General features: G+C 40.1%; 2 protein-coding genes across 6 annotated transcripts; both read right to left on the reverse strand.

Annotated features, from left to right (window-relative positions):
• Positions 1-97: 97 nt before the first annotated feature.
• On the reverse strand, positions 98-5,294 carry arsa (arylsulfatase A). Its single transcript, XM_084476808.1, has 8 exons — positions 4,826-5,294; positions 4,316-4,556; positions 3,457-3,675; positions 2,992-3,161; positions 2,363-2,487; positions 1,644-1,771; positions 1,466-1,568; positions 98-911 (listed from the first exon to the last, which is right to left on the reverse strand). The coding sequence occupies exons 1-8, from the start codon at positions 5,104-5,106 to the stop codon at positions 616-618; spliced, it is 1,563 nt and encodes a 520-aa protein (XP_084332934.1). The 5' UTR covers positions 5,107-5,294; the 3' UTR covers positions 98-615.
• Positions 5,295-5,842: 548 nt separating this feature from the next.
• LOC311357636 (receptor-interacting serine/threonine-protein kinase 3-like) lies at positions 5,843-9,595 on the reverse strand. Of its 5 annotated transcripts, XM_084477639.1 has the most exons (11): positions 9,500-9,595; positions 8,873-9,039; positions 8,341-8,659; positions 8,102-8,250; positions 7,953-8,002; positions 7,633-7,788; positions 7,387-7,487; positions 7,221-7,293; positions 7,078-7,136; positions 6,817-6,868; positions 5,843-6,686 (listed from the first exon to the last, which is right to left on the reverse strand). In XM_084477639.1, exons 2-11 carry the CDS (start codon positions 9,025-9,027, stop codon positions 6,427-6,429), a joined length of 1,374 nt encoding a protein of 457 aa, XP_084333765.1. In that variant the 5' UTR covers positions 9,028-9,039; positions 9,500-9,595; the 3' UTR covers positions 5,843-6,426. The 5 variants fall into 5 exon arrangements, with proteins under 5 accessions (XP_084333765.1, XP_084333768.1, XP_084333769.1 ...); XM_084477642.1 differs by having other exon boundaries at positions 7,971-8,002; positions 8,873-9,589; XM_084477643.1 differs by having other exon boundaries at positions 7,078-7,118; positions 7,405-7,487; positions 8,873-9,589.
• Between the last annotated feature and the right edge of the window lie 1,506 nt (positions 9,596-11,101).

Genomic DNA, 11,101 nt, shown 5'->3' on the forward strand with positions numbered 1-11,101 from the left:
TTTTTATGTTTTACAGTGCAACTAACTGGCACTGTTGTGTGACATATGTAAGCTAGCCTCTGAGAAACACTGGCATACCTTCTCTAAGACCCACGTTACAATAACAGTTATACCAAACATTTGACTTTATTACATATACACAAATTCTTCACTGTATACCTACGGCAAATCAGTATGTGACAGAGCAAACATATCCCATCTTGTATCTTTAAAAAAAACAAGGACTTGTAAAATTGAAAGTTAAAAAAATGACAAAAAAACACATTGCCTTGTCATGGGTTTGGTTCTAATGAATAAAATATATGCTTGATGTCCAAATTATTTGTCATTTATTTGATTGTTGCAAAACAAAAAGTACACTGCTGAATATATTCTGTGAGCCATTAAACAGAAGTGAAAATTATGTATTCATTGAACAATGATGAGCAAAACACATTCGAGTTACATTACAAAACAAGTTACTATAAGATTAAACATTCTGAGTTAAAAAGCAATTTTTCTGGGTCTTGATGACAATTCAGTAGTTTGGAACCCCTGTTCTAGGCGAAAGCAAGGCATTGCAGAAATCCTGAGTTCAAGTCAATCTTCTGGAATCCCTTGACGAAAAGCAAGGTATCAACATTGGCAGCAGCTTGGTTTAGGTTGACACAGAGGCGCGCAGCAGGGCGCTAGTGCGGGGTCTGAGCCTCTTCCTACTTGGCTCTCACCAAACACCATGGAGGCTTCAAACTTGGCCTTGGCCTCCAGGATCTTGTCCAGCAGACCGTGGAGACCAGGCTCCGTATCCAGGGACAGAGGGTAGTTCTCCGAGGGGTCCGACTCCAGGTCAAAGACGAGTGGTGGGTCGTGAGCCTTGAGCACAGAGGCAAATTGACAGTCTGGGTCTGGGCTTGTCGTACTGTGTCCGGAACCTGGAGCAGGAATCACACCAGCAACGAGACAAGCAGAAACCTGTGTTACTACAATTCATTATTTATTCATCATTTAGGAGTCCATTTTATTGGATTTTTTAGTTTTCAGTCTACAATTTGAAACCCATTGTCTTGGTTTCATCAAACTGCTGTTTCTGTTCAAAAGATTAAAATATGTAGGCTACTTTCCATTATTAAGTCACTTGTTGTGTTACTTTTTCTCTTTATGCTTCCTGCCATTTTTTCTAAAGCCATTCATGAGCTAATGCCACCTACAGTATCAACATGCATTTTTCTCGAATAGCAGAACATTATTTTGCTGTCAGAATTTTTGCACAATATTTCTCCAGCAACAATAATGACAATGTTTACAATAGAGGGGGTGCCGTAAGCCGCACCTACCCTGTATAGGTGTAGTAGGCCACACTGTACCCTTTTTTAAATAAAAAAATATTATGAGGCCCCCAACATAATTTCTAATTCTAATGTTTGACTATTCTGCTTGGTTTACAGTGAGGCGTGTTTTCACCCTTAACCACATGAAACATACATACCCCGTGTGTAGAAATGGGCCTTGTATTTGCCCAGCCGGAGAGCAAATATACTGGTTTTCTCACTGGGATCTGAGGGGTAGAACATCATCGTGCCCCTCTTACTCTAGACAAAGAAGAGACACAACATTAATTGTGCTCAAACTGATCTTAAATTGAGATAGAAATTGAAGCCACTTACCTTGCCACGTTTGAGCAGCAGGTCAGTCATATCCACCCCATCCAGCTGCACTTTTGGAAGACTGGCACCAGAGAGCCTCGCAATTGTGGGCAGAAGGTCCAGGGTGCTGGCCAGCTCATGGGTCACACCTGGGGCCAACACACACGTTATATAAATCTAACAATATCTACAATGTGGTTAAGGTACTCTGACTTTACAGCTGTTAATCTCAGCTGGGCTGATCCATGTGTGGTATTTCCCACTGTTATAATCATCTCGCATCATGTATGCAGTTGAGATTGCACTATCCTCATGTAGTAAAAAGTAAAAAGTTGCAATGTGTAACATTTGAATAAATGAGATTGTAGCTTCAAATTACCTGCACATATCTGTAGTCAATGCTGATCACTAGTGATTTCAATAAAACAATCAATAAAATAAAATGAAACTGATATATATTATACTAATAAAAAATGCTGGCCAAGCCAGTACCTTTCTCTTTGTTCATAATAATCATATTATCATAATAATCATATTATCGACACTCAATCATATTATCGAGAGCTATAAGCTCTCAAAAATATTTGGACATGGCCAGGATTACATCTAATGGTTGTAGTTTAGTTGTTAAGCTTGAAATGATCCCTTTATTTCACCATAAAGCGGTTTCAGTGTGGGCTATGTAGATATTTCTTTGGTCATGATGTTAATGTCAAGGTGACGTTGCATCCCATCCAGACCTGGTGCTATGACGCCTGGCCAGAAGGCGATGGCGGGCTCCCTCATGCCCCCCTCATAGGTGGTGCCCTTCCCACACTTCAGAGGACCAGCGTTCCCTCCGCGGGACATGCGCATCAGCTCCGGCCTGCGAAACATTCAGGTGTGCTTGGTTAAGCAAGACAAAACGTGAAACAATTACAAAACACGGAAACAGTCAACTATTTACCCATTGTTCACGTTTGCCATGAGAGACGTATGAATTATGATATATATAGTATATTTTTGACATTGACCTTGTCAATGTGTCCACCCCTATGCTGCAACATTACCCACCGCTGTGCTACATGCTTTTAAACAATACTTTGAAAAATATATTTATCGGATATTTCCCAACATGCAATTTTTTTTAGTTTTATCAGACCACAGGGTAGCCTGCTGAAAGCACCAACTGAGGCCGAGTTCATGCTTACTGAGGTCCCAACAAAGCCTAAATTTAATAGGAGATTGATAATTTAAGATTTGGTTCAAGGTAGTTAAATATGTTCTATTCTTGTTGTTTTAAAGTATTTAAGTGATTAAGTGGGATGATGGACAAGATCCTGTGAAGCCCATTCAGACTGACACTGTTCTCAAAATGAACCTGACTTACCCATTGTCAGCCGTAAAGAATATAAAGGTATTGTTGATGGTCTGCGTTTGCTCCAGGATGTCCAGGATATAGCCTATTGTGCTGTCAAATTCTAACAGAGCATCTCCGAATGGGCCCCTGAGAGAGGCCCCGGCCGCCTTGGGCCCTGCATACTGGGGGTAGTGTGTATGCTAGTTGGGTGAAAATATAAATATTTAGAGAAGAAGTTTATATATATATATATATATATACACACACTATATATATATCACATCTAGGGAAGACAATTTGGAGAAACCAGCCAGGGTAAGCTAGATTTGGAAAGTATTCAACCGAATAAATCCAACCCCTCTCTTCCAAGACTCCCTCCAAAGTATGCTACTCGTACAGAATAATGGTGTCCAGAAAGACTAGACCGAGTTCGCCTTTTTTATGTTGTCAGTCAGTCTAAACAAACTCAAAAACATGTATCCTGACATAACTTACATGGGATGGATGGTAGAGGAAGAAGGGTTCGCTTCTCATTGCTGAATTTTCAATGAAAGTAGTCATAAAATTACGGTACGAACTCTCAAGAGACAGGAAGTTGACAGGCTGTTTCTTGATTACATCCTGAAACATCAGTGGGACAGCTACGGTGCCAACGTCACATAATCCAAAGCATTTCACATCTGGTGGGAAGCATGTCAGGTTCCAACATGGCCCCTGAAGGCACATGGATAACAATATTGTTAGCAACATAATAAATAGAAATAATTCATAAGAAAATCATATATATATATATATATATATTTAAGCAATATCACACGAGAGGGAGTGCTGTTGTACTGTATATCAGCACGGCTGTGATTCGGTCGTAGGCACGAGGCCGCAGGCCGAGTGCCGCAGATAATCACACCGTTTCAAATCACACCAATCAAATTGCTCGGTTGGGACCGGTCTGAACTAACTGTTGTATAAATATATATATAGAGAGAGAGAGAGAGAGAGAGAGAGAGAGAGAGAGAGAGAGAGAGAGAGAGAGAGAGAGAGAGAGACTGTACAAACGTAATATTACATACACAAAAAGTGTCATTGATAATTGAACAAAATATTCAGAATCTAAACAGGTGTGAATGTGTTACTGATGTGTTGATTCAATTGATTCCAATGATGCCATCGCCTAACAGTGATTTCACTCAGGCTCGACAGACCAGATAATAAGTCTTAATAACAGTCTAAATCCGGGATCAAACTTGCTACACAGCTGGCTAGCTGGATTGCCAGTAGGGTACTGTTATTGTGTGCTTGAGCTGTCATACTACACATATACGTAGGTGTTAGATCAAAAGACAGGATTACTGACCATGTCATGAGAGTAGGGAATGCCAAGGTACTGGTCAAACCCCTGGTGGGCGGGGAGGTACATTCCATTTGGGCCAACTCCCAAGTGCCATTTCCCCACAGCAGCAGTTGCATAGCCCAGTGGCTTGAGCAACTCCGCAATGGTGGTCTCGTTTAGGGGTAGACCGCCTCTGGACCCAGGATAAAGCACTCCTGGGTATATTCCTGAGCGGGTCTGGTACCGGCCTGTCAGTAACGATGCTCTTGGCATGATGAAATTAGGGTTATAGGTTGTTAGTTGAGGTTTATTTTAGTACAGACTGTCAGAATGCATATTTTGTTTAATGGAGTGTGTCTAGAGGTGAAGATAATGATGATAGATAATGGTGCATTCATGTAAGGATGTCCTGTGGAGATTTTCACTTTATGGAAACAAACAAAGTCTGTGAGAAGAGAAAGCGTAAGTAGACGTAGGCACACCACTTAAAAATATAAAACACGTCTAGGCCTACATGGGTTAGCTAGACTATACCTGGATGGACTGCAAACAGGACATGTAGTGTAGAAGTCTGTGAAACGGAGTCCGTTGGCTGCCAGACGATCAATATTTGGAGTAAGTGAAGAAGGATGCCCATAGCAGCCTAGGTCACCGAAACCTAAGTCGTCAGCGAAAATAACTATAAAGTTCGGCTGCAAAGCTGAGCAGCTTGTAGAAAGGATAACAACTGATAGAACAAACACATTCATTTTGCCTGTAATTACAGAGGGCCACCCCATTCGTGTTATTGCTGTTGTTTTCAGAAATCGTCGCATAGAGAAGACATCTTCTGCTTATTATTCTTTTGTTTAATCACGATTGACATCTAACATTAAGCTACATTACCGCAACCTAACTAAAATTCTGGAAACGGGCCAAAGTTCCTGAACAAGAAAACGAATTAACTAAATTCTGTTTAATTTCTTTTAAAATTTCAAACAAGGTTTCATATTTTACTTCCGCAATGCTGAATTACTTGATACACTCCCACTCCTACGGAAGAGGATTAGGGCCATATGTGAATTTCTTTGAGTTCGGAGTATAAAGTCAGAATACTGAGATAAAATCACAATACAGAGATTCAATTCAGAAGTCTGAGATTAAAGTCAGAATTTTGAATTTGTTCTCAAAATGCAAGCGTGGTCAAGGGAGTCTGAGGAGGGCTGCAGGTGAGCTTTTTTGAGTTCTGAGATAAAAGTCAGAATTCTTAGAATGAAGTCAGAATTTGGACTTAAAACTCTTAAAATTCTGTTCTCAAAATGTTTTTTTTAGAAACGCATCATTAATCACAAAGGTCAAAAAGGGTTTTTTGCGAGTGTGGTTCAGGAGAGCAGTGTGTCAGTAGTAGTTTCAGTAGTTGTCTACACATTCAGTAAACCACGCACTCACAGATAATTCGCATCACGTCATTGTTTACTCATAAAAAACTTAAATACACACACAATATACAGTATTGTATTTTTTATTATATATTTTTCTTAATAGCGTAATAGGCCTAATAACAGTAAAATAAATAAATAACAATAATATTCTTGCCGTAAAGAATTATATTTACCGGCAAATTTAAATTCTTCTCGACTAATGAACAGTAAATGGCAGCTAAGGGGATACTCTGAATTGCATCTCCCTAAGCAACTAGGGCTAACGTTAACTATAATTAGTAGAGTAAACAATGCCTTGTTAGCACAGCTAAAAAGTATGAGGCAACTGCAAATGTATTGGGAATAAAAGTAAAACAATTTTAGGTAGTGAAATAAAATTGAAAGTTGATACAAATATACCTACTCAAGTAAAGTAAAGAAGGTAGACACCGAAAGGACAGAGGGTCACTTTAACCCTTGTACATTAGTACATTATCCTTGGAAATGGAAATCCTTTCACCTCTTTCTCATGGGCTTTCTACTTCTGAAACTGGCCATTTATTTACCCTTTAAGCTGCTCATACATTCATCCACTATGGGGCAACAGTCAAGATCAAGCATGATGACGTCTCTTTTGAACCTGTAGATTCCTATGAAGCATCATGAGGCTCTCGTTACGATACGTTTTAAACAAAGTTTCCAATGACAGACTAAACACCATGCATGGTGATCATTTCAGGGAGAGCTATTCCTGTAAATCCTTGCCAGCAGATTGGACTCATGGGTTTCAAGTCCATCGTAGAAGGCTGCTTTAACCCTCACCCCTCCTGAGTGAAGGGTTGAATATAGCACCCTGAGCTTATCTTGATTTTTGATCTTAGCTTGAATTTCAGAGTATGTCTCAGGGTGAACCATGGTCCCAAGATGCTCTGTTATGGCCATCACCATAGATACTTCTTGAATGATATTTGCTCTGTGATTATCCACAAACTTTGCTTTTAGAGGATGAAAAAAAAAAGGTGAAAATAAAACATTTTATTATGTCAATTTTTATGAATATAATTTGGCTTGATGCATATTTGTTGATATCATGGTCTAAATAGTATGTAAATGTGAAGTACTGACCTTTCTCTTCAATGCTTAAAGGTTTTGTTAATTTGACTCCATCAACAGGACCCTGTTTTCAAGTAGATCAATATGAATGCTACCAGAATTTTCATGCTTATGTAAAGAATCTGAAAGAATAATTGCTCCAACTGAATCACTGGCCTTTAAATATTGATTTTAATTTGTCTTAGCTTCAGTACCCTCCACACTGCTCTGATCTGATGATCCGATGTGTACAATATAGTTGCGACAAAAGTCAGTAGTGATATAATAGTTTACCTTTTTGTGTAAATCTTCTTTCTTGGTCGAATGGCAGTGAGCTATATCCATAGAGAGCACTATTAAAAAAAGTTTGTCTTTCTTATTTGCGGTTTATTTGTTTTGTTTTAAGACAGTAGCTTGGTTACACACTTAAGACTAACCTTGTGATGATACTTCATTGAAACGTTGTGGCACTGCATTCCGGGGGTTTTGTTGAGTTTGGTTTTCTGAGTCCTTTAAATATTGCAACATTGTTATTTAGACAAATTCATAAGTTATGATGAATGAGAAAGAAAATAAACCTTGTTTGATGCTTGTTTTACTAACTTTCCCAAACCTACACACCAGCTTTGACAAAACCTGATGAACAGACTGGCGAATCGCCCTCTCATGCATTGAAAAGACACCAGGGGTCACTTCAAGGCAATCTGAAACATGAGCAAATATAACTTGATTACTGGAATTACAAAAATAACAAAAATGTTAAAGGTTTAATATAAGATTTCTGCCTCTAGGGCTCTTATTATTTTTGCATGGATCTGGCCTGTGTCAGTAACTGCTACGAGTAGTCACCTCCAAAGGAAGGTCTTTTATCCGGATCTGGGTCCCAACATCTCTCCATGAGCTCAACCAGATCACTCAACCCTTCCGCCTGAGAATGATCCACTTCATCAGGGGAAGGTCTATCTCCGAGAGGAACTCGCAGAAGAACCAGACTGGTCATAGCACCTACATGAAAAAAATAAATAAAAATACATCACATATATTATAAAATAATGACAGATGCAATGAATGACTGGCTATTACAACTTAAGTCTTGTCTGAAATATGAATTAATTAATTGACAAATTAATCAAACTAAAAAATGCATGAATTGTCAAAAATCCCATCACCTGAATGTGGTTTTTTACCAGTGAGAATGGACCAGATAACTATCCCATAGCTGAAAGAGAAAAAAAAAGTGCTCACAAAGCTCACAAAGGTCAAACATTATGAAAAGGGTTCAGTGTTCAGCTATACGTGGAAAGCATTAAGAAATAACCTGTAGATGTCATAGGAGCGGACAGGCTGGTAGGACAGTTCAAAAGCCTCAGGGGGTGTGAAGACCAGTGTGCCCGCTTGGTCTCCTGTGGTCTTTTCACTGCTCTTCAAATTGCTGTTTGACACCCTGGACAGACCAAAGTCTGCTAGCTGGACCCAGAAAACGAAGGCATGACAAACGGACCAACAATTCCCAGACGAGTGTCCCAAAGCGGGCAGACCTCTGTGCATTTGCCTCACCTTGGCGTTGAGGTCATCATCCAGCAGCACGTTGCTGGGCTTCAGATCCCTGTGCAGAAGGGGTGGTGCCATATTGTGCAGGAAGTTCATACCTAGAGCCAGCTGGTTGGCCAGACGGAAGGCCAGGGGCCAAGGGGGAGGGCCCGGCAGCCTCTCCAGGAGGGACTCCAAGGTACCCCTCTTCATGTATTCAATGACGATGCCATCTCGCTCGTCTGTGGCCCTTCCCAGAGGAATCCCCCGGTATACTCCGAAAACCCTCAGCACAAATGGGCTGGAGGCCCTTGTCATGGCCTGAGCCTCCTTCCAAAGCTGTTCACTGGATGTGGAAGGAGAAGAAGACGAATCATTTCAAATAAAATAAAAATTGTTGAACCAAATCCCGTTAAATCAAACAAACAAACTTGTTCATTAGTTAGCCAAAGATGTATCAGGCATATGTTGTACATGCTTTACCACTCAGCCAATCATATTCCCGTACAGGTCACGATGGTATGCCGGTTAAAAATACAAGCCAGAAGCATGTATCTACCTATCATTTGTGTAAAGCATCTTGATAGCCACATCAAAACGCCAGTCCTTTTGCCTGGCGCAGTACACCGCTCCAAAGCCTCCGCCTCCAATCTGCTTCCAGTCCTGCAGGACATCGTCACCAAGCCTCACAGGTGTGCGGCTGTCTGATAACATCTGATATTAAGACTGCACAACCACACAAACATACAGATACTCCTTTAACATGGATGGCTCAGACGGAGACACACGGCACTAGCAAATCATGAGACGTCAAGCACAATGTCGATGCGAGCTTTGACCACTCTGAGGTGTGGCTGTCCCACACTCGTCGTTTTTTGTTTGTTATTTTGAAAGTGAAACCAAACTGAAACGGAAACCAAGCCGACAGACTATATTTTCTGTATTCCCTGTCAAGTACATTCATCAAGCCCGTATAGTTACAACCAGTCAAGAATCACACGTAAGTAATTGAATTGCTATGTGCTCACTATTAATTGTTGCACATTTACAGTTTCAGTAGTTGCATCGTTATAGGACTTCCATTACATCCGTGATCTTATCACGCATTTTACTCAGTATAGATATCAAGTCATAACAATCGCCTATAATAATAATCAATAGTCTGTACAAACTGTCATTCATTCACCCCAACCGGAGTTCCCCTGCGTTATAGCGCTAATCCCCCAGATTAATTTCCTGTATTTTTGTCATGGATGGTGCGTGTCAATTTCTGTCAATTTCTGCTACCCATCAGATTTAGCTACCCAGTGGTTCTGCGCATGCGCATGACGACGCTATTGAGTATTTGTGTAAAAACTGTACCCCTGAAATCCCCAATAAATACGATATAATACGTCTTTACACCGGGTTAGACCCGAACACCGGGTTAGACCATCGCATTAATGAGGTAAAGGGGTATGGTGTGTGTGTGTGTGTGTGTGTGTGTGTGTGTGTGTGTGTGTGTGTGTGTGTGTGTGTGTGTGTGTGTGTGTGTGTGTGTGTGTGTGTGTGTGTGCGTGTGTGAATGAAGTTGTACTGTCTTGTCATGATGTTATAGGAGGATATTCCTTAGTTTTGTGTTTTGGCTGGTTAAGTTTGGGAATTGATTCCTAATCACTTGCTATAGCTTAGCGGTGGAGTTAACCAAAATTTGGTTAGCTCCAATGAAACCAAACAGGTTTATAACCATTTAACGGTTATAAACCTGTTTGGTTTCATTCGAATGGAGTGAAGGTTAGGTGGTGGTTAAGTCACAGTTCAGTCAGGATAGTAATGCCATGCTAATATGATCCGACTACCTACCTAGGTCATCCTTGATATCTATTTGTTTTATGTTAGTTTCTGTCATCATTCTAGTTTGTCAGTGCTGCAAATATATCAATGTGACTTCAACCCCTGGCCTGAACCTCAATTGGATCTAAGACACTTTACCCTATGACACCTGTATGGTCTGTTAGTTGCATTATGTTGCATAGCAATTATTTCCACAATTAAGAAGTCATGGAGCTCACATCAAGTATGTGTGATATAATTTTTGTGAAATGCCAGTTTGACTTTTAAGACACCTGATGAGTTAACCTATTTTGATGGTGACACATTTTCCGTTACCATGACCTGTAGTTGCTCCTGACAAGTGTGTAGCAAAGACTGTAATAAAAATGTCTAGGCTTTATATTAAATGATGATGGATTAGATGATAGTCGAGTGCTTGTTTATTCACAAGCAGTAGACTTTTATCTTTTTCCTTAAGCCTTTTTATTAGCTTTAATAGCTCTCACTCGAGAGCAAATCACACATTTCAGCACATTTGTCCAGACATTTACTGGCAATAAATTAAACTGTTTGTTACTTATTATATTTGAACGTGAATCACTTGTGATTCACAACAGCTAAGCTAATACCTGTCATTCCAATTCTTCTAATTCTTAGATTATTCTTCAGAATGTTAGGATTTCTGGTACTCACCCATTCAGTTCAGGAGGAAACCAAATGAGAAGAGGGAAGTAGTATTGTGTGGAAATAGACGTTATATTTGGCAAAAGCGCAACTACAGATTTAAGTTCCTGTTCCGGTTTTCAGCGGGTCGAAGGCGCCTTGTGCAAAGTTCGAGGTAGGTTAAGGTGAACCTGGTCAGACAGAAATAGCAAAGATACAGGAAGTACAACCTTAGGCGTACATTATGTATTTATTAGACTAACCACAAGATGGCAACCCTTTCATCATTTCTCCACTTATTTATTCTACAATG

This window comes from Micromesistius poutassou (genome assembly GCF_964030765.1).
Source record: "Micromesistius poutassou genome assembly, chromosome: 13".
Classification (NCBI taxonomy): domain Eukaryota; kingdom Metazoa; phylum Chordata; class Actinopteri; order Gadiformes; family Gadidae; genus Micromesistius; species Micromesistius poutassou.

Coding starts and splice junctions, on each gene's coding strand:
- arsa (XM_084476808.1), bottom strand. CDS start 5,106: ATGCGACGATTTCTGAAAACAACAGCAATAACACGAATGGGGTGGCCC. Junction 4,557..4,825: donor CCTGTTTGCAGTCCATCCAG/GTATAGTCTAGC, acceptor CATCATGCCAAG/AGCATCGTTACTGACAGGCC. Junction 2,488..2,991: donor TTCTTTACGGCTGACAATGG/GTAAGTCAGGTT, acceptor AATGTTTCGCAG/GCCGGAGCTGATGCGCATGT.
- LOC311357636 (XM_084477639.1), bottom strand. CDS start 9,027: ATGTTATCAGACAGCCGCACACCTGTGAGGCTTGGTGACGATGTCCTG. Junction 7,488..7,632: donor TAAAAGACCTTCCTTTGGAG/GTGACTACTCGT, acceptor CTCATGTTTCAG/ATTGCCTTGAAGTGACCCCT. Junction 7,137..7,220: donor CAATGAAGTATCATCACAAG/GTTAGTCTTAAG, acceptor TTTTTTTAATAG/TGCTCTCTATGGATATAGCT.